The sequence below is a fragment of the Eleutherodactylus coqui genome, chromosome 2, assembly GCF_035609145.1.
Source record: "Eleutherodactylus coqui strain aEleCoq1 chromosome 2, aEleCoq1.hap1, whole genome shotgun sequence".
NCBI lineage: Eukaryota > Metazoa > Chordata > Amphibia > Anura > Eleutherodactylidae > Eleutherodactylus > Eleutherodactylus coqui.
This window is the reverse complement of record NC_089838.1, coordinates 283,701,391-283,724,475: the sequence shown is the minus strand read 5'-3', so window position 1 is coordinate 283,724,475 and position 23,085 is coordinate 283,701,391. Positions and strand designations below refer to the sequence as shown.

At 45.9% G+C, this 23,085-nt stretch overlaps 1 protein-coding gene across 1 annotated transcript in view; it reads right to left on the bottom strand.

Moving 5' to 3' along the window:
- CNNM4 (cyclin and CBS domain divalent metal cation transport mediator 4) overlaps nt 1-16,941 on the bottom strand; it is a 31,443-nt gene extending 14,502 nt beyond the window's left edge. Inside the window, exons 1-3 of the mRNA XM_066593098.1 lie at nt 15,913-16,941; nt 7,310-7,673; nt 4,990-5,133 (exon numbers count right to left, since the gene is read on the bottom strand). Coding sequence (XP_066449195.1) covers nt 4,990-5,133; nt 7,310-7,673; nt 15,913-16,923 — 1,519 coding nt within the window. The 5' untranslated portion in view covers nt 16,924-16,941. The remainder of the gene's footprint in view (nt 1-4,989; nt 5,134-7,309; nt 7,674-15,912) is intronic.
- Nucleotides 16,942-23,085: the final 6,144 nt, after the last annotated feature.

Genomic DNA, 23,085 nt, shown 5'->3' with positions numbered 1-23,085 from the left:
CGAAGAAAAAGTGGGCAGAAATGGTATAAAATCTTTGCATTTCTTCATTTTTTTTATTTGTATTTCAGTGTAACGAGAAAAAAAAAAAGTCTTCTCACATCCCTGTAGGTGACAATACCAAATATATGTACTCTGATTAACCCATCATCAATAGAATACCTGGTAACAATGGTCTCTTTACTTACTTATTTTTCGGTACCTCCTGCTATTTAGTTGGCAATTTGGCTTATTTTGAGAGCGGAGTTTTTATTGCTGAGAGCTGAGCATTACAACCCGATGTAACCAACAAAGTGCCGTTGCAATCTCTTTACTAGCAGAGCGCTAGACAGGGAGATTAGCCACTAGAGCGGAGGACTTCTATATACACGTCCCATCTGCACGGTGCAACAACAACTAGGACATATACACACAGGGGTTGGACACTAAGGGGTTAAAGAGGTTGTACCAGAACGCGCTTTTATGATTTATCAATAGGATAGGTGAAAAGTCTGATGGTGGGGGTCTCACCGCTGTTAAGACATTCTTAAATACACTTCCCCAACACGCCCACTGATACCAAAAACACTGCCTTAACCGCCCTCTCTTCTCAACAATGCAGCCTCACTGCACCCACTAACATTAACATCAAACTGAGGCTAGCGGTAGTTGCACGTGCGTGGCGCCCCTTCATTCTTTTCAAGGGGCTCACAGAAGAATCCGAGTAGAAGTACTAGGCTATCTGCAGCAGTCCCATGGAGTTGTTTTTTTGGCCTCCCTGCTTAACTTTAAAAAAAACAAAACAAAAAAAACAAAAAAAAACAAAAATCGATTACAAAAAAAGATATTTCAAGAGCCTTAACATTTTTTATTAGCCATGTTAGAGCAATTTTTTATTTTTATTTTGGAAGGACGAGTTGTATTTTATTACACCGTTTTGAATACATATACTGTGTTTGGGGCAGGTGTGGGTGGGCGATTTGACAGTTTCAGTCATTGCTTTTCAGTTTTTGTTTCTACTGCATGCACCATACAAATGACGTTAACTTCAGCCTGTGTGTTAATATGATTTCATGAAAACAAAGGTTTGGTACGTTGTTGGCCCATAGAGAAAAGTGTGTTTCTTCCCAGCAAGAGAAACCAAGTAATCTTGTAGATATGATACCTTCTAATGGCTAACAAAAATACATGATGTTATAGTGAGCTTGTGAACCTCTCCGGCTCTTCGTCACCGTAAAAAAGTGTAAACACTCCATTTAAACCATAAAACATACACAGTGTCGCACAAAAAACAAGCCGCAATACTATGTTTATGTAAAATTAAAAAAATAAAATTGTCACCAACTGTAGGCGAAGATGAAAGAACAGAGCAGAAACAAAAACGTCCGAGATGAGTAGGGATTAAAAATGCTGTTCTGCCCCAAAGCATATAATGATACCGGTCTCTAACACACTGAGAGGAGTGATGATAACTGTACGCAATGCTTGATATCATCTAATACCTCATTGAAAAGCTTTCTGTCCCGTGAATAGTTTGCTTGTTGCAGGCGATTACAGTGTTTATTAACCACCGCGATCAGACCAGATATTTACATAAGAGCTTGTTGTTTCATCATATGTAATTGCTTGCTTTGGCAAAACCGAGCAAACAGAATAAGCCAAGCCGATAGCAAAAAGAACATGGGAGCCAATAAACCGCAGATTCTCAGGTGATCAGTTATTAAATGAAATGCAAGTAAAGAATGACTATGGGAGAGTTGGCAGCAATAGCCGCTGGGCAATCAGCTACCTTCTGTGCATTACTGCAGCCTTCAGCTGGTCAAGGAGCTCCACCAGTAGTGCTTTTGGCCTCCTTTAGTGAAAGGACAGAAAATCTGCCCGTTTCCTGCAGGAGCCAATCACAGTTCAGCTCTCATTTCTTAGACCGCTTAAAAAAAATAAATAAAAATAATGAATGCAGCGCTGTGATTGGCTGCCTGGAAAACAAGGCCAGATTTTCTGTCAGACAGTGCTGATAAACGAGGCCCATTGTATGTGCTAAAGAAAACATAAGAGGCTTGTCCGTCTCACAAGTTTGCCATGTCATGATGAAACTTGACAAAGCAGGCTTATGTTATCATACAGAAAGGGATTGTACTAGTAGGCAGAAAAATGACAAAGTATTTCCTCCCAGGAAGTCCATCATTTGCAACTCACACGCTACCAATTCCATTTCATTTCGTCAATGTTGCGCTTGTAATACACTCCTTATGAACGCAAGTGGCTTAACCCTTTCCAATCCAATTTGTATCCTGGTTTTCCTAGGGGGCTTACTCTTTTTCTGCCGTTATACAACAGCGCTATATGCTGGCTAAAGCCAGTACTGCATGAGGTGATACATTGGATAGGCTCCGACAGCAGAGAGGCTGGCAATATACAGTAAGAGAAACCCAATGGACGTCTTCCAACATCGGAGCTGTACAGCTTTAAATCATAATGTCTTCAGATGTCAGACAGTGGATTGGAAAGGGTTAAAAACAACATTTCTTCCTAGTAGAAAAAAATCCCGTAAAGAACTAGGAGTGTTATGTTGACCTCTTGCCATCTGTTTCTAGAAATTAGTATGAGTACCTCCAGAGCCAACACTCTAGTTACCATCCGGCTTGGAACATTTGCCTAGAGATAGAGGAGTGTTGGCCCTTTCACACGGGACAGTCGGGTAAACGACCGCTGACAGCGCCAATAGCGCCCATGCAGAGAGTTTACACTGACCGACTTCTCCGCTGGATCGCCAGCTTCTCGCTCAGCGCTACACTCCCAATGTGAGGCGCTGAGCGTTTGCACAGAACGACAAGCCCGCGATTGTTTTTATGCTAACTGAAAGTCAGCGATAACGAGTAGTGAATGAATAGTAAACGATGTTTTTGTATTTACACTGGACGATCAAATAAATTTGTTTATTTGAACGAACACTGTCCTGTGCAAATGGCCCATCATTGCATCCAATGTTCGATCATGTGAGTCAGAGCCCTGCGGATCATCAGATTGAAGGGTAAGCGGTGCGGTATGGATAGGGCTGATCTGCCGTACCGGGCAAGGCGCAGCTCTGCCGGGATAAACGTTAACCCGTTAGTGACCTGGCCATATGAGGGCTTGTTTTTTGCATGGCCAACTAGTTTTTATTGGTACCATTTTTTGGGGGGGCACAAATAAGTTATTGCGAAACTTTTATTTATTTTTTTGAAAGGGCAGGGAGAAAAAGCTAAAAAAATTTTTTTTTTTTTTTAAACAGTGCTAAGCCTCATGCACATGGCACGTCCGTATTCCTTAATCATGAATCATAAATGACAATTTTTTTGTGCAGACTTGAATGATTACGACGATACCAAATTTAATTTTTCAGGTTTTTCCACAATAAAAAATGATTTTTTTACATTGTTGCATTTCAAACTCCCGTAACTTTTTTTTTCCATGGACTGAGCTGTGTGAGGGCTTGTTTTTTTTTTTTGCATGATGATATGTAGTTTTCATTGGTACCATTTGGGCTTTTTTATTCATTTCTATTGTGTTTTTTGGGAAGGTGTAATGTACAAAATAAGCAGTTTCTCCCAAACTCCAGTCCTCAGGGACCCCCAACAGGTTGTGTTTTCAGGATACCTTATAGTAAGAACACCCGTGGCAAAGTCTGAGGCACTGAGAATAATTACATCACCTGTGCAATACTGAGGACATCTTGAAAACATGACCTGTGGGGTGTGAGGACTGGAGTTTGGGAAACACTGATTTAGGTCATCAATGTTTTTAGCCCCAAATATCCAGCCTTTAAAAATTGATGGCCTATTCTCCGATGTAAAAACTGAAGGGGCTTCAGCACTCGAATGAGCGCCACTGCCCCTTTAATCAGCTGATCGTCATAGGTCCCGATAGGTGGATCTCCACAGATTAGATATTGATGGCCTAGCCTGAGAATAAGCCATCAGTTTTTAAAGGCTAGATAACCCCTTTATCACACATGCAATTTGAGCCAAGACAGAGGAGTGGATACAAAGGAGAGGAGATGCATCAGTCTTTCAATTATACTTTTTCATCTTTTGGATTCACTCCTGGCTTTGGCTCAAGAGACCGGAATAAAAAAAATAAATAAATAAAATAAAAAAAATTAAAAAAAGTGAGTTTTTCTGCCGAAAAGTCAATTATTTAAAATATTTATTTCCCAATATACTTTTGACCATCAGGTAGGGTCGCACCACTGTCCTGAATAAAGCAGACGATGCACTAGAAGAACTGTCAAAATCTATAATTTTCATAACTCAGATTCTTTGATGGAGTAACCAATTTCTCAATACAAATAGCAGCTTTTCATGATCAGTGATCAGTCTATCAAGCCTTGTCCTTCACATACCATGACATCCAGTTCCCAGGCCCACAAGCTATGTAATCTTTGAACATTTCTGTAAAACTCTTACATATTGACATTATCTATACAAGATAGAGTATTCATCATCACAGGGTTGTGGGGTTCTAATACCCCATTTACACTGACAGATGATCGTTCAAAAGTCGCTCAAACGACAGTTTGAGTGACAGTTTTGAGCGATCATCTTTGCATACTCTATAGTAAGTAGTTACTATACAGCTATGCAGGGACAGACGGACAGGGCCGCTATCTCTCACCGAACAATACAGTTGTTTTGCATAAGCAAAAAGCTGTAGTGTTCTCTGCGCTCCACTGTAAAATTCACAGCAGGACACAGGTAGAGAGAATCTTATCAGCACAGCAGGCTGTGATAACAGCCAGCTGCGCTGATAACAGCTGATCGCTCAATTCAAGAAAACTTGAAGTGAGCGATCAACAACTCGTGCACGAAAACTGCACGATGTCAGTGCATTTAGACGCAACAATTCTTTTGAGCGATTCTTGTTGTGTCTAAATCAGCCTTAAGTTGCCACCTGTAGGACACCTTAATGGGTCTATTACTGGGTTACATCTTACGATTCGTTGTAAAAGTTCACAGATGGTAGGAAGCAACTTACTATAAAGATCGGATTCATCCAGAATCTCTGATTTGATAATTTCTTCTATGACATCTTCAAGGGTAACCAGCCCCATCACTTCATAGAATGGATCTCCCTCGCCTTCACTGTTCACCTTCTGCACAATGGCCAAGTGTGACTTTCCTTCAGAGAACACAAGGAAGGAAAACATAATGAGTAAGTATTCATCAAACAAGCTGATGTAATGGTGACCTCCTAAAATACACATGGACCACCCAAGCCTTACATATGACCGCAGATCACACCACCACCGAGCCCCTCGTCACCAACTGGCACAAACCACTACATACAAGGTATATAGAAATTCTCCCATAAGCATGTAGCAATATCCAGTTATAAAAACTAACTACAGAGATAATTACAATTGTGCAATATTCCCAGCTAGCCACAAGTACAATAGGAGCAGTGTATATGGGATATAAATTATGCTTTCAGTGCCAAGCAGGCAATTACACAATGACGGATAATTACAGGGCTTGAAGATCTCTGCAGTGCCCTTGATTAACGAGATTCAGGCAGATATGACTTTTGGACCAAGAAGAGGGAGCGGGGAGGTGGATTTGTGTACACAAGGTCAATCTTCTGCATCAGACTAAACACAAACATGATTTATTGTTACTACACCCTTCTAGAGGAGATGCCAAAAATCTGTTACTTCTTCCTTTGTGTAAGACTTATACAACCATCGCAGCTGAGAGATGTTGACAAGTCAGTATAAGGGTACGTTCACACGCAGCAGAAAATGGTAGGGACTTCCTGCACAGAAAACGACTATGCTTTCTATAGAAAGCTGCAGAATTCAGGGCCAAATTCCCACTAATAACTTCTGAAACCTCCCTCTGCCATCTTAGAAGTTCTCTATAACTGGAGATATGGTTTAATAAAATAATTAATAAACACCACGTCTCATAAGAGGGAAAGAGAAATTAATCTCTAGGTCATTCCATAAAACACAACTTAAAGGCTATGGGCACCTTTGCATTGATTTTCTTATTCTTTATTTGCTTCCGGAATGCAAAAATCAACTCTTATCACTTTGAGGTTGCAGAGTCTGTGTAACTAATTCACATAGCAAGCTGTACTGCTGACAAAGATACTGCAGCATATTTCTCCTAGCTGTGTCAACTCTCTCTGCTTGGAGCCTTCATTCCCTTAGTATTAGAGATAGCAGGGATGGTGAGGAGGTTGTATGCAACAGAACAAGCTCATAAAGAGGGAGCAAAGGGCCCAGAGTTTACAGAGAAAGATCACACAGGTTGTGTAGTAAGGGAGGAGAACTCACAGCAGAATTTGCAGGGGGAAGGGAAGACATTTTACATCCTGTATAGACACAGAGAACCCATCAAACCCCTCAGCATCATGTCTGTACAGGGTAGAGAAGATCCCTTAGGACACACGTGTCAAACACAAGGCCTGCCGCCTCATTTTATGTGGACCGCCGGCCATGCAACAACCAAATAGGCAGTCCACTCACACAGCCTGCAGCTCCAGTCCAGCAGCGGTGTAGAGTCTGATCGCTGACCTATTCCCTGCTGTTTGCGCGGTCCTGTACCCAGTGTGCATGTGGAGGGGAGAGGCCAGCTGCCGCCGGACCACAGCTACAGGCTGGGTGAGTGGAATGTCTGTAGGAATGCTGGCCGGCCAGGGGCCAATTAATACTCAGGCCAATGTGGGGGTCACTATTACTAGTGGGGCCACTCTGGGGGAACCCATTACTACTGGGGCCACTCTGATTACTGTGGTCACTTACTACCGGGGTCACTGGTACCACTGTGGGGGTCACTATCACTACTGGGTCCACTATGGGAGTCATTGTTATTACTGGGACCACTATGGGAGCCACTATTACTGGAGTCACTTACTACTGGGGCCACTATGGGGGTGCCTATCACTACTGGGGCATCTATGGGATTGCCTATGACTACTGGGGTCATAATTACTACTGCGGCCACTATGGGAGTCACTATTATACTGTCATACAATTTTAATTGGCCCTTTAAAGGCACCCATAAGGCTGATGTCGCCCTCGGTGAAAATGAGTTTGACACTCCTGCCTTAAGAGCTGTATTAGAACGGACAAAGAGGGATCAAGCTGTACTGATACATGGGAGCTAATGAAGGCAGCAGCATCCTGGACACACACAGCAGCATGCATTACTGAAAGGGACTTGTCCACATGAGAATCGTCTGACTCTAGAAGGTTGCAAGCTGAAAATCAAGGTGCTTGAAAATGAATAAAGGAATGAAGATCGCAGTCTAAAACTTGGTGTAACTTCTATTGACTGAGCAGACTCCTCACCCTTCTTGAACTCCTCCAGCACAGCATCCAGCTTGGTGTCACTAAACACGAAGTGCACGGGGTGACTGTAGAAGCGGGTGATGGTGCTCAGAGGGGTGCAGTCGTCAGGATCTACAAAGGCCAAGTCTTTGACGTAGAGGATGTCCACGATGTTGGAGCGCTCGTTCTCATACACGGGGATACGGGTGTAGCCACTCTCCATAATACTGGACATGGTGTTAAAGTCTAAAATGGCATCATTCCGCAGCATAAAGCAGTCCTCCACCTTGGTCATCACAACCTCCACCGTCTTTGTGCGCAGTTCCAGAGCCCCTTGGATGATGTTCATCTCCTCCCGGACCAAACCACTATATGGTTCTGTAACCTGCAACCACATGGAACACATTTGGATTAAAGCAATTTCTTGACATTAAAATTAAATTTTACCTGAGCAGCCAACATATCTGCAATGTTCATCCTGAGCCACCAGGTTCATAAATACTATGGCAGACCTATATTGAAGATGAGCAGATCCATAAGACAGAGGGAGAAGTGGGAGGGGGGGAAAAGTAGCTTTGCATAACGATATGCCTTTCTGAGTTTGGAGAAATATGGGCGATAACCACTGTTCAGGTTGTCAGCGCCCGTAGACAGATGTAAAAAAAAAAAATAAATTAAAGGGGTTGCCCCACTTCTAGCCATTGATTAAGCTAAATCATGAATATCAGGTCTGCGACAGTCCACCGTCTGGGATTCCTCTGAGCTGTTGTCTGTGTGCGGAACACTTGCTACAGGAAGCAGACAGCTCCATACATCGTGCAGTGGCCGATGTTGGCATTGCAGGCCGAGCACTTCACCAGGACTCTATTCAGTGGCTCAGGTTAATAATGCTGGCTGCGTCATAGTGAAGTGAATAGGATTCTGACTGCAATACCAACCTAGGCCACTACAGGAAGTATGGAGCTGTCAGCTTCCTGCTGCAAAACAGCTCCATTCACAAAGACAACGGCTCAGGTGAACAACTGATGACTGGGTTGTCCCGAGTGCTTGACCCCCACCAATCTGCTATTAATTATCTATTTTAAAGGAGATGTCCCGCGCCGAAACGGGTTTTTTTTTTTTTAAACCCCCCCCCCGTTCGGCGCGAGACAACCCCGATGCAGGGGTTAAAAAAACAAACAGCACAGCGCTTACCTGAATCCCGGCGGTCCGGCGTCTTCATACTCACCTGCTGAAGATGGCCGCCGGGATCCTCTGTCTTCATGGACCGCAGGGCTTCTGTGCGGTCCATTGCCGATTCCAGCCTCCTGATTGGCTGGAATCGGCACGTGACGGGGCGGAGCTACACGGAGCTACACGGAGCCCCATAGAGAAGAGGAGAAGACCCGGACTGCGCAAGCGCGGCTAATTTGGCCATCGGAGGGCGAAAATTAGTCGGCACCATGGAGACGAGGACGCCAGCAACGGAGCAGGTAAGTATAAAACGTTTTATAACTTCTGTATGGCTCATAATTAATGCACAATGTACATTACAAAGTGCATTATTATGGCCATACAGAAGTGTATAGACCCACTTGCTGCCTCGGGACATCTCCTTTAAGGAAAGGTCATCAATAGCTAGAAGTGCGACAACCCATTTAAAGTCTCTAAATTAAGCAAGGTAGCGCTCTAAATTTTTAATACTATTCCATTTTATCCTTTGAAGACCTATAGCATAACTACTGCATAAGGTGCATCAGTTATGCCATGCAGCATAAGGCCGACTTCACAATATATGAAATACATTGCATAGCACACGGATACCATTTGCAAGAAGATGTAATGTGCACAGATCCCATACACCGCATGCTCTACCACCATCCGTAAAAAGGAACAAGAATACAACTTGCATGGTTTATTTTTTGAACCATCAGCATGCAATGGGAACACACACACGTGGCCGAAAACACGGATATGTAAATAGGCCCTAAACTGAGCAGAGACAAAACAAATTCCTCCAGTAATACCATCTGCGGATCCGGCCAGGCCCGGCATGTGTACAATGCATTGCTCAGTCATGCTTCACAGGGCTTATCAAAAAGTTTTTTAATAGCAAGTTTTATTTTTATCACGTCTGAACAATCAGTCATCACAACACAAAGGGCACAGCGATTACAGCGCGGCGAACAGATAACGAAGAATCACCGGCCAAGCGGAACCCACTGTCAGCCAATATCCCGAATGCTATAAGCAATAGTACACAATGAAACCTCTCTGGATCATCATCGTATTCAGACCATTTTCTGTATATACAGAACTTCTTGCAGACCACCCGTCTAGAAAAACATTTTTGCAATGCAACTATCAACATGAAATCAAAGTGTGGTAGCCCCCCGTGGACTATCCCCATGGAGTGGATAGCAGGGCGAGCGAGCGCGGCGCGGTTCCGGGATTCTACTGCCAATAGCTGGTGCATTTTCTCAAGAGAAAACTCTACAGTGCGAATATACTCTTAAAGCACCCTTACGCACGTTTCTGCTTTTAACACGGAGCGAGAAATCGTTCGCCCAAACAAATGTCACAGTTTGCTTGTTCGCTCCGGCGGTCAGTTTAAACAGACCGATGTAAAAATTAAAAAAAAAATAAAAACTTGTCTTTTTAGGATCATTCAGTCGTTCCCATTCACTGGTACAGAACTGAACGATCAGTATTTAAATCGAAGAATTAGCGAACAAGCCAGCAAGGATTTTCATGCTAGCATGAAATGAACGATAAGTGAACAAATTAAATTCCGTATACACTGTACCATCGCCACTCAGTGTAAGGGTGCATTTCCACGAACGTATATCGGCTCGGTTTTCACGCCGAGCCGATATACGTTGTCCCCGTGTGCAGGAAGGGGGGGGGGATGGAAGAGCCAGGAGCAGGAACTGAGCTCCCGCCCCCTCTCTGCCTCCTCTCCACGCCTCTGCACTATTTGCAATGAAAGAAGGTGGGGCGGGGCTAAGTTCCAAGAATTAGCCCCACCCCCGCCCCTCCCCATTGCAAATAGTGCAGAGGGGCGGAGAGGAGGAAGAGGGGGCGGGAGCTCAGTTCCTGCTCCTGGCTCTTCCATCCTCCCCCCCCCTGCACACGACGACAACGTATATCGGCTCGGCGTGAAAACCGAGCAGATATACGTTTGTGGAAATGCAGCCTTAAAGTACCTTATGGCCCTTTTAGACGAGGCGATTCATGTTGGTCCCCGCTAGCTCGTTCGCTCTCGTGCAGCCTGTTAGATCATTGGCTTGTTCGAATGAGAATCATTCAGTCCTGCTATAAGTGAATGAGAGGAACTGAACGATTGCAGTTTAAACCAAAGGAGCCAACAATTGTTTTTACGCCTGTATAGAATGAATGAACGAGAAGCAAACGATTCTTGTTTGTTTTCGCTCCTTTAAATGATTTTATAAACGATAATCGTTCCATGTAAAAGCCCGTAAAATAGAGGAAAATGACTGACAGGTTTCTCCTTTCACACAAACAAGGTAAAACCTGTTAAACTAGCCAAACTGGGCAGGAAGAAGCCAGCGAGGAGCGCCCCCCGTGACTCTTAGCCCCGTCACCGGCTACATTCTAAAGTAGATTCTCTCTGAAACGCCAAAACATATAGTAACGCATCCACAATGGGCGCGACTGTCGGCATTTGATGCTGTCCGTCATCTGACAGCAGGGAGCTCCTGGCAGGTTCCCTTTAGTAGGTAGGGAGGTATATTAATTTTGGTAATTTATAATAGAATATACAAAAAGTGAATGATTGCATTTTTTAATAGAACAAGGAAGTGGGAGAGAAATACTTAGCTGCACATTCGGAGAGTTTATGTACTAATTACAACCAATACAACAGTGTAATAGTTTTTTGTATACTACATGGGAAACCACTGGCAGAAGGGACATGAAAAAGGACTTGGGGATTTTAGTTGACTGTAAGCTTTACTGGAGCAACCAGTGTCAGGCAGCTGCTGTCAAGGTAAATAGTATCATGGGGGCTCATGATGAGAACATTGCTCTTCATCTTTACAAGTCACTGGTCAGACCACACATGGAATATTGTGGGCAGTTTTTGGTACCAGAACAAAAGCGGACAACCAAAGTAATGAATGGAATGAGCGGACTACAATACCCAGAGAGGTTATCAAAATTGGGGTTGTCCAGCTTACAAAAAAAAAAAAGACGACTGAGGAGCGACTTGACCGCCATGTATAAATATATCAGGGGGCAATACAGAAATCTCTCCCATCATCTATTTATACCCAGGACTGGGGGGCGCCCTCTACGTCTAGAGGAAAGAAGGTTTCTACACCGACATAGAAGGGGGTTCTTTACTGTAAGAGCAGTGAGACTATGGAACTCTGCATGAGGATGTGGAGATGGTGAACTCGATAAAAGTACAAGAGAGACCTGGACGCCTTTCTTGTGCGATGCAATATTACATGTTATATCACTGATTACTTCAGAAGGGTCGGTGATCCAGGGATTATTCGAGTTGTCAGATTGGAGGAAGGAAGTTTTTTTTCCCTTAAATGGTGAAATTTGCTTCTACTTCATTGGGTTTTCTTTGCCTTCCTCTGGATCAACATTGGTGGGGTAATAGGCTGAACTGGATGGATGTGTCTTTTCGGCCTTACATGCTATATTACTATAGTTTCTATTATACACAAAGGGTTAGAAGAACGTCCCAGAGTATACAGCGCACTAGGAGGTGCAGACATGTCCCACGCTGCACGCAGTAGAGATGCTCAAACTTTTTGAAGCCATCCAAGTGAAATTATCGGTGACCGTTATAGCTGCGAAATGCCAGAAGAACAGGATGTCCGTATACTGAGAAATGTGGAGGATTTATTGGAAAATGCTAGACAGGAGATTACACGCACGGCTCTCTGTCGCCAGATTAACCATGGCGGAAAATTGGATGAGCAGATAAATGAACGAAAGCCTGGTATGAAAACAGAAGAACGCGCAGGAAATATCTCTGGCAGTTATGGCAGGATTTCATTAGAAACAATGGAATACCCAGAGAGGCTCTCAAAATTGGGATTATTTACCCTGGAAAAAAGGCAGCTAAGGGCTGATCAAATAACTATGTTTAATTACATTAGGGGACAATACAAGGATCTCTCCCATGATCTGTTTATACCCAGGACTGCAACGGTAACAAGAGGGCATCCTCTACATCTAGAAGAAAGCAAGTTTCATGACCAATACAGGAAGGGGTTCTTTACTGTAAGAGCAGGAACTGTTTGCCTGAGGATGTGGTGATGGCAAAATCCATAGAGGAGTTTAAGAGGGACTAGATGCCTTCCTAGAGCGCTATGATATTACAGGATATAGACATTAGGTAATCAGCAGGGTTGTTGATCTCAAATGTTGATCCAGGGATTACTCTGGCTGCCATTATGGAGTCAGGAAGGAACTAGATGGACATTGTCTTCATTCAGCCTAACATGCTATGTTACAAGTTATTTCCATAAAAAAAACATCCAACCAAATTTTACGTCCCCTCTTTTTTTCTAAGTGGGAAATCTATCTGTTGCCTGTAGCAACTAATCACATCGCAGCTTTCCTTTCTTATACTGCGGAGGTAAAATGAAAGCTGTGCTGTGATTGGTTGCTACAGGCAACAGATAGATTTTTCTCTTAGACAGCTTTCATAAGAGTGTGGTGCCGGGTTGTTTTCTGTGGCTACTTTGTATATTACGGTACAACCCCTTTAATCGCCCCTATACATAGTGTGTACGTGCCCGAACACAGCGATTTCCCCCAAGTTACATTAAGGGGGAAGGAGGATCAGGTATGATGAGTTTTCATGCCAGATCCTTCCACTTCCCCTGGAGATAAGCCACCGCTAGAGCTGTCTGCTCATAGCCTTCTCCACTAAAGCACATCAACCTTCGGCCAAACCGATCCTTCTTATGTTTGGGGAGCCGGGAGAAATAGCGGTCTGCCAGCAGCTAGTGAATGACTGAGAACGACAAAGTGGTTTTGTGGGCAAATACTATGGATGACCTATCCTCGGGACTGGCCGGGCTCCAGGCTAAGAGAGCCATTGGCTCCTAGACCAAAAAATGTAAAGGGGTTGTAAATGACTGGGGGCCATAATGAGTAGAGTGGCGGGGGTCCATGGCCCAGGACCCCCCATTGAGCTGTTTGAATAGGATAGGGGTTGAGGAGACCATGGATGTCCGTTTTATACTTACCCACCACCCAGTTCTTTCACCGTAAGGGCTCGGTCCATGCCTTTAGACTCACCTCCACCGTCAGCGAATGCTCTCACACTGTTCTCTACAGGCATGTATGCGCACTGACTGCAGAGAAGCCTCCAACGCATAGACCATACCCTGACAGTTACGGAATGCTGAGGCGGGTAAGTATAAAAAGCACCTAGGAGCCCATAAATTTGGATTATGGTGCTCATAAGGTAGTGACATGGTCCCTTCTAGCACACTACGTAGTTATAGCATACCTACGATGTCTGTGCAACCAGTGTAGTGCTGCATATTATGCGTGCAAAAGCTGTTTGCTTAATACACAGTAACGTATGTTTGTGAGACCGGCCTTACTTACAGTGCAGCACTGATGAGCTCCTTCTGGGCAGTGTAAGTGCGGCAGGTCATCTAGCAGGCATGTCTTGCGTCAGACATGTCCGGCTAGATGTAGAGGAAACGTGTTTGTTCAATCACAGCCTAGTCGCAAATGGAGATCAGGCTGAAAAACCTTGTAGCCATTTGCCAAATCTTGGGCACATTGGCAACTATTTTGGTCGCCACATGGAGCCCCCATAAGTCATCAATTGTTGATCAGCCGGAGTCCGCCACTCAGGAACCTGACTGATCAGCTGTTCTTGGGTCAGCTGTCAACGGCAAAAATACAAATGAAAGCAGATCGCTCCGACCCGTGTAGTGGCCGGCGCTGGTAACGGCAGGTGCAGCTCCATTAACGAGGCTAACGGATCCATGCAGAGAAACGCATCAGAAATTCCGCACTCAGATTCTATGAAACCACAAAAAAAGTTAAATATTGCATTGTACGCCACGCTCTCTGCGTACAGGTGATTCTCTTTACACCATCATAACGTGATTTTAATGTGTGCGCAAATCAGATATGCAGCGATGCAATGCTTGCAAAATGCTTCACACCCACATCTGGACTCACACGGAGGATTAGGGTCGCACATGTGACTGCGATGCGTTTTGCGAGAAAACCATATCACCGTACTAGCGATTTTCGCATGCATGAAAAATGCACCTTGTTCTGATAGTAAAAATAGGACTTCGCATCGCACTCACAGGAAAGTCGCGTCGACGTGTGGGGTTAGTTTTTTTGCTTCCTATGGGAAATAAAAAGCGGCGATTCTCCCTTCGTGCGAGTGAAAAACTCCTCAGGTTAAAAAAAAAAAAGAAAAACAAACAATGGATTCTTTTTACGTAGTTTCTGTGCGCCTTGCAACGGACAGCAATCACGTATGAAACTCGCCCGCGTGACTATACTGTAACGGTACGTTCACGCACAGCGGAAATGCTGCGGAACGTCCGCAACGAAAAATTGTGCTGTAAATTCTGCATAAAGAAAAAAAATAAATAAAAAAAAACAGGATCAGGCCGCCTGCACACGGGCGGAAATCCCGCTGCGGGATTTCCACCACTGAAAGTTTGCATAGGAGTGCATTACAATACGCACTCCTATGCAGACGGACGCGGTTTGGCCGCGCGAAATCTCGCACGGCAAACAAACCGCAGCATGTCCTATTTTTGTGCGGGGCTCGCACTCACCCGGCTCCGGTCTGCGCATGCGCCGGCTGCACGGCAGCCGGCACATGAAAGAGCCGGGGCCGCCAGGCGCGGGTGAGTACGCGCTCGTCTCTGCAGGCGCTCCGGTCGGGTCCCGCGGCGAGAATTCTCGCTGCCGGATCCGACCCGCTCGTGTGCAGGCGGCCTCAGACTGCAACATCAGTGCGGATTTAGACCAGGAATCAACTACTCATTCGCTGCTTGCAACACATTGTGCCCCACAGCCTCTAGCTAATGCCGGGGCACTGGTCAGGTGATGGCACTCCTGGGTGAGGTGTAACGGGGTGCGATGTATTGTGGGCGGAGGCGAAGCAGCTGCTAAAATCAGATGTTCTCTTAATGATAATATGCTGCAGACTTTGCAGCAGTTTTCCGCTGTGCAATTTCCGCAACTTTCGCGCTCCGTGTGAACGTACCAGAACCAATGAGATCTGACCAATGGAGACAAGCGCCACACTCAGGGCTCGCACTACCAGACACGCTGCGCTATGGCGATTCTATAAAGGTGCGTTTAGACGGAACCATTTTAGTTTAAATAAAAACAGAAAAAATACTAGATTGTTCGAATTTGCACGAAAATGGTTCAGTGTAAAAGCTGCCAACGATGAATGATCATTCGCTCGCTTATCATTCATTCATTCCGTTCGCTTTAAACGCTGATCGTTCGGTCATTCTCACTTATAACGCGGACTCAGACATCGCTCGCTGGACGGGTAAACGCCCCCCAAGACACTATACGACTCATCATTCTTGCACGGTTAGCAATGGTGCAAGCAAGACCCGGGGAACTATAAAGCTCAGCAAGCCCTCCGCACCGACCTTGAGCATCTCCAGCAGCTTCTCCCGGTTGTACACGGTCCCGATCTCCTGGCCCAGCGCGCAGTCCAGCAGGCGGCTCACCGGGTAGGCCAGCGGGAAGGTGAGCACCATGAAGACGCGGGTGAGCCACAGCGTGTTGGCGCCCACCGCCAGGCCGTGCCGGGAGCAGAGGGCCTGCGGCACGATCTCCCCCAGCACTACGATGCCCAGGGTGGAGGCGGCCACAGCCCAGAGGCCGGAGCCGATCAGGTCGTCCAGCAGGGTGGTGAGGGTGGTGTTGACCAGCACGTTCCCGAGCAGCAGCGAGCACAGCAGGTAGTTCCCCTGCCGCCGCACCGGCTCGATCTTGGCCGCGTACCTCCTCTCCCGCTCGGAGCCGCAGCGCTGCACCACGCGTAGCTCCATGGGGTCCAGAGCCATGAGCCCCAGGTTCAGGCCGCTGAAGATGCCGGACAGTGAGAGCAGCACTGCGATGATGATCGCCTGGAACCACACGGGCAGCAGCGGCTTGTACTCCTCCAGCACCCGCAGCCGCCCGTCCGGACCCGGGTGCAGAGTCCAAGGTAAGCCGGGGCCTCGGCGGGTGCACAGGACGTACAGCCGGGAGCTCTGGCTCTTCCGCAGCGGCAGCACCTCCAGGCGCAGCAGGGCCGCCGTGCCATCGGCCTCGTCGGTGACATTAAACCCTGCCGAGTCCCGCATCAGGTCCCGGGTGTCCTCCAGGCAGCTGCGGTTGTCCTGCAGGCCTACGGACGCCTCGGTGAAGGCGATCAGGTGGTCGCTGTCGGGCCGCAGGTAGAGTCCGTAGAAGCGGAGCTGAAGCCGACTGCCCTCCGTCACTTCCAGCTCCCCTGCCGCTGACAGCTCCGACTCCCGGTCGCTGCCCTCCAGTCGGAAGCCCAGGATGAGAGGCAAGTCTTGCGGCGAGGAAGAGTTCATGTGAACGGCGCCCAGCGCCGGCAGGAAGAGGATCGTCAGCAAGCCGGCTGTACAGACAGCCAGCCCGGCCATATCGTGTATGACTGTCCGGGGACCACAGCCGGGTGTGCGACGTTCTAGCCCCGCCCCGATGGTAGCCAGCATGACACGCCCCTGATCTGCATATTCCACACCAGCTAGCCTTCCGCGGAAGTTTTCGCGTGGACACGCCCCTTATCTGGATATACCACACCCCCTCTCTCTTTATACCCTCCCACTCTCGGCTAGTCTTCCGTGGATATCTTTATAGCAGCCACACCTCTGGGCGTGTCTATAGGGACACGCCCTTTGTTATTTTTGCCGCACACGCCCCGTCATAGCCCCGCCTCTAACATTCAGGTTCCCACCCAGTTCTGCAATCCTGCGCTGTGTTTTCCCAGTGATAGATAGGAGGGGACAGATCAGATAAGCAGCAGCAGGTCAGCGGTGTCACGGCTGCTTTATCATGGATCAGGGTTTTCATTATAGGCTGCAGGATAATTCCCATCATGTAATGTGCTTTGTTGAAGTCAGCAGAGATTGACATTACTGGGGGACTGTTGTCTAATCATCCCGTTGATTTATATGAAAGGAAGCAAGAAAACCTCAGGGTATCCTTTACATGGCATCTTGTTTACAAACTGTGGGATTCCATCCGGGGGTTCCGTTACAGATGCCGAAACCGACATTGTGACGTAAGGCAAATAGACAACACTTTGGTATCCATGTGAGAAGGCTTCCGTTTGTCTGTGCTATACTAGGAGTGCAATTAAATACTTTAGCGGAAATGAACGGAACTGTTGGAGTACTCCTTTAAATTTAGAATCGGCACTAGAATTGCGATCTGAGTTCTCTTTTGTGTCTAAATTAATTAGAGATGATCATTGGAGAAAAACAAGAGACCTCAACTGTGTGAAGTCACTACTGTCCTCTTTCTGAGGAGCCAATTCAATGTTAACTTTATGTATATTCCAAAGTAGAACAAAGAAAGTTATAGTGCTCCAATCATGGGAGACAACACGCTGAAAGTAGCAAATCATGCCAAAAGTTTAGTACTGACTTAAAGGGGTTGTCCCGCGCCGAAACGGGTTCTTTTTTTTTTCAACCCCCCCCCGTTCGGCGCGAGACAACCCCGATGCAGGGACTTAAAAAAAAAACAGCACAGCGCTTACCTGAATCCCCGCGCTCCGGTGACTTCTATACTTACCGGTGAAGATGGCCGCCGGGATCTTCTTCCTCCGTGGACCGCAGCTCTTCTGTGCGGTCCATTGCCGATTCCAGCCTCCTGATTGGCTGGAATCGGCACGTGACGGGGCGGAGCTACACGGAGCCGGCATCCTGCACGAGAGGCTCCATTGAAGAAAGCAGAAGACCCGGACTGCGCAAGCGCGGCTAATTTGGCCATCGGAGGCCGAAAATTAGTTGGCACCATGGAGACGAGGACGCCAGCAACGGAGCAGGTAAGTATAAAACTTTTGATAACTTCTGTATGGCTCATAATTAATGCACAATGTACATTACAAAGTGCATTAATATGGCCATACAGAAGTGTATAGACCCACTTGCTGCCGCGGGACAACCCCTTTAAGGCCCATTTAGACACAATGATTATCGATCAAAAGATGTCGCTCAAGCGACTTTTGAGCGATCATCGTGTCATTTACAGCACAAGATGATCGCTGAAGATGAGCTGAAGATGACCTTGTGCTGTCAGCGGAGGATGCAGAAGACAAGCTGTTCCTCGCTCCAAGCTCCCAGCTGTTATATAGCCAAGCGCTCAGAGCGGAGGATGCAGAAGACAAGCGGGGTGTCCCCACATGTCTTCTGCATCCAGCTGTTCCCCGCTCCGAGCGCCTGGCTGTTATACAGCCGAGCGCTCAGAGTTGGGTATGGAGAACAGAACTGGACCGCTCTGTTCTTCATACCCAGCCTGCCATCAGGGAGCGGGATACAGCTGAAACAATAGTATCAGCTGTATCCCGCTGTGAATTCCTGATAACTGATCGCTGATCTTACAGCACGCTGAAAGACAACGATGAGCGACGGCTTAACGAAAACTGCACGATGTCAGTGCAGTTACACACAACGATTATCGCTCAAAAGACGCCTTTTGAGCAAATTTTGAGCGATAATCGTTGTGTTTAAAAGGGACGTAATAAATACATAATGTGATGTGTGCATACATTAACTACTTTGGGATGGGTCATCAATAAAAAAAACCTCGGAAAACCCCTTTAAGATAACTCTACATGGGGAAGGGACTTGTTATATGTATGGAGCGAACTTATCGTATAGCACTTTAGGTAATCTACGGTATTTATTACTCTCCAGCAAGTTGGGTACTCATTTTACCAAACTCAGAAGGATGGAAGGCTGAATCAACCTTGATTGGCTACTAGAGATGAGCGAACGTACTTGTTTAGGGCGATTTCGCACTCGAGCACCGCTTTTTTCGAGTAACTGACTACTCGGGCGAAAAGATTCGGGGGGCGGCGTGGTGGAGCGGGGGTAGCAGTGGGGAACAGGGGGGAGCTCTCTCTCTCTCTCTCCCCCCCGCCCACCCCCCGGTGAAAGTTGGTGAAGCGTAAGAAATGATAGTCATTTATTTGCTTTTACACACAGTGTTTATTGCTCATTAGTTGTTGGCTGACATATCATTCATAGAGGAGATCTCCTGAAGATAGGTCATCAATACACATAGCCAGGGAAACCCTTTTAAAGAATGAATTGTGGTTTCATATCTTAGGTCTTCTCCACAAAGGAGAGTCCATATACTAGAACTAGACAACAGAAAGACACCAGAAAAAGGAACAATAGTCAAGCACAAATGCAGGAAAGGAGGGTTCCAAACCCATTAGTGTCCATTAGAAGATGGCGAAGTACTTTGGGGGTTAATAACTAACATGTTGGTGGTAGTGAAGAGGTTAACGGTAATATTCACCATGCTCTAAGGTGGTTGGGGGTTAGAGAGCTTTTTGCAATTTTTTAAAAATTTGTCTAGAGTGCAGATAAGTGTACAAAATAAAGGAAAAACACTACTTGTATTTTAAAAGTCCCACCTCTCCATCACTTCTATCCCGCGTGTGAACACATGACCACTGATGCCTGTGATTGGCTGCAGCAGTCACGTGAAAAATGAGCGGCACATGACTGCCGCAAGAGTTTCCAGGACTGTAGCGGTGGTGATGGAGACATTTAAAAGGTAAGAACTGTTTTTTAATTTCTTAATGTTGTACACTTATCTGCTCTGGACCCCTTCAGTTCTTAAAGAGAGTGGGATGGAGATGATAAATTAAGCTACATTCACACACGCAAACTCGATATTGGGCTTGTCAACGTGCGTTTTACCCGCAGATGCAAGGTGTTTTTTATGCAAAAACACCTCGCATCACTCCTTTGAAGTTCTGATTCTCAGGCGCTTGTTTCACGCACATCGGAGGATGGGCAAGTGTTTCCCATTGATCTCAATGGGAAACATCACTTCATACTCACGTGCGCATCACACGGCATACGATGTGTTTGACTGTCCCATTGAAAACAATGGGCAATGCGTTCCTAGGGACGCAAAAAATAGGACATGCAGCAATTTTTTACCTGGCAGCACAGCTGTGAGGGGGAAAAAAAAATCACTAGCGTATGACTGCATTCAAAAGAATGGTGTTCATATTTGCGCAAGTTTTGTGAGCCTTGCGACACAGAAAACTCGTGCTCGTGTGACCGTACCCTGAGGCTAATTCTACACGGGCGATCGTGATTTTGTCTCGAGCAAATCGCGGCAAAATCGGATCTTTGTTCCTGCGATTTTTGGACGTCAGCAATGTTTTTGCACAAAGTCGCCCAATTTTTTATCACAAAAGTCAATGGGACGTTCTAATGTTAAAATTGCATTGCAACGCATATTTGTTGCGTTTTGATGCGATAAAAAGACGCCTCCATAAGGATACATGGAAGATAAAAAGAAATAAATTGTAGAAAGATAGAGCATGCCGCGATTTTTTTATCTCTTAACATCGCATCAGTGAAAACATCGCGAATGGGAAGGAAACCATTGTAAATCGTTGATTTCATAACCTGCTTTTTTTAACTGACTAACGCAGAAGGCGAAAATCTTGCTAAAATCGCGCTATTTTCTTGCCTGTGTCAAACCGCCCATAGAGGTTAAAGTGTTTTATCTTGGACTAGAAAAAAAGGTCTGCTCTTTTTCTAGAAACAGCGCCACCTCTGTCTTTGGGCTGTGTCTGGTATTGCAGCCCATCCACATGCAAGTGATTGCAGCTGAAGTTCAGTGCCAAAGAGAGGCTATGGATAGACGTGGTACTGTTCCTGGAAAATAGCAGACTTTTTTTCTAATCGTTGACAAACCCCTTTCAGCAATGCTTCTGAAGCAAATGCCTCCATACACATGGCATACAAGAGAGCATGCCATTTTTTTTTTTTATGATGGATTTGTACACTAAAAGGCCCCTGCACTTCTATAGGAGCCCTATTAAGGGAAAACAGAACTGTAATGTAGCAGTGTGCATGATATCATATATGCTAAAAACCTGGCTTTCTGCGTGAGCTCACTACATCTGGATTTATACAGCTCCTACTGAACTCTATACTAGTTCTATAATAAATCTGTATGTATGGAGCTCCCTCTAGTGGTGGCTGCATGAAGAAAAATCTCACTCTATGACTGCATCCTGCACATGAGTGTGCCCAATCACCCTTCCGACCGCATAGCAAATGCTATGGTGGCACAACTGTATGTTCGCCCATGCTTCTGTTCAGTGTATGCTGACCCTCACTGAGTCACACACTGTTGGACACAAGTTACTATGCAGAACATTAGCGGCTTCACATTACAACGGACTTCTATGAGCTGAAAAATATAATCATGTGAGACTTGAATTGTATAGATGTCTCTCATCACTCATCTGCTGGTAGTCACACGTCTCCAGTAGTGATTATGGTTTGGGGTAATTCTGCTGTAAGGCTTTGTGGCAGCTCAAAGGGTTAAAAGTAAAGCAAAAGCAAGAGCCTATCTACCATAGTGAAACAAAGTCTTCATTCTTTAGTTAGATAGCTGTGCAATTATGGTGATATGCCATATGGCGCTCTCTTCATCTAGATTGGTGATAACCTCTGGCAGCAGAAATCAGAGTTACATAATCCCACAGTTGGCTGGTGCCTACTTGAAGATAAGAACAAGAGCAGATCACTCAGAAGGAGGATGGGGGAGGGGGTTATTGTTAGTATACAAGTACTTAAAGGGACTTTATCACCAAACACTTTTTTTCATTACATAAAACAGACATCAAAACATTTTCCATTTTTCTATTTAGTTTTTATTTTGTGGTTGTAGAATGACTATGGGGCGGCCATCTTTCCTGAGCTACATTTAACAGCATCTAAAGTATTTAGAAGAGATGCTTTACAGCAGCTTCATGGGCCATTCACACGATGGACAGGATGCTACCCATTGACTTGTATGCAGGGGCGTAGCTAGAGGCTCATGGGCCCGGGTGCAAAAGTTTAGCTTGGGGCCCCCCTACAGACCCCTCCAACCCCCACTCCTTTTCACGGCTACTACTTCTACATCACTTTTAGCTACATTACTGTTTTTTTAAATGACCCATCAATAGATCATTAGTAATCAGGGGTTTTAGCAGAGTTTTAAAACATCCAGAACACAAGCCTCCAGGCATGCTTCGCTTCCTCAGGAAAGAAAATTTATATATATATATACACATACATTGGAGACTGCATAATAACAATACATACAATAGAGACAACATAAGCTAACTTTATATAACATGTTAGGGCTCATGTCCACGGCCAGGTTTTCACCACGTATTATGCGTGCGTTGCGCACACACATGGTGCGCAGTGAACTGAGTCAATGAAAGTCAATGGACTGCGTGTAGATATGCAAGAGAAATAAATCCCAGCATGCTCTCTTTCTTTGTGTACCACGCAACGTGAGCCTTGTACACTTGCATGTGATAAACCGCCCATACGCTATACATTGTTTCCATACGCATTGACACTCTAAACATCACATGGAACACCCCTTGTCGTCGCCCCCCCCCCCCCCACTCCCCATTACACGGAACGCCCCTTGTCTTCCCCCCACACACTCTCCATCACACAGAACGCCTCTCGTTCCCCACCCCCCACTCCCCATCACACAGGATCCCCCTCGTTCTCCCCCCCATCACACAGGGCCCCCCC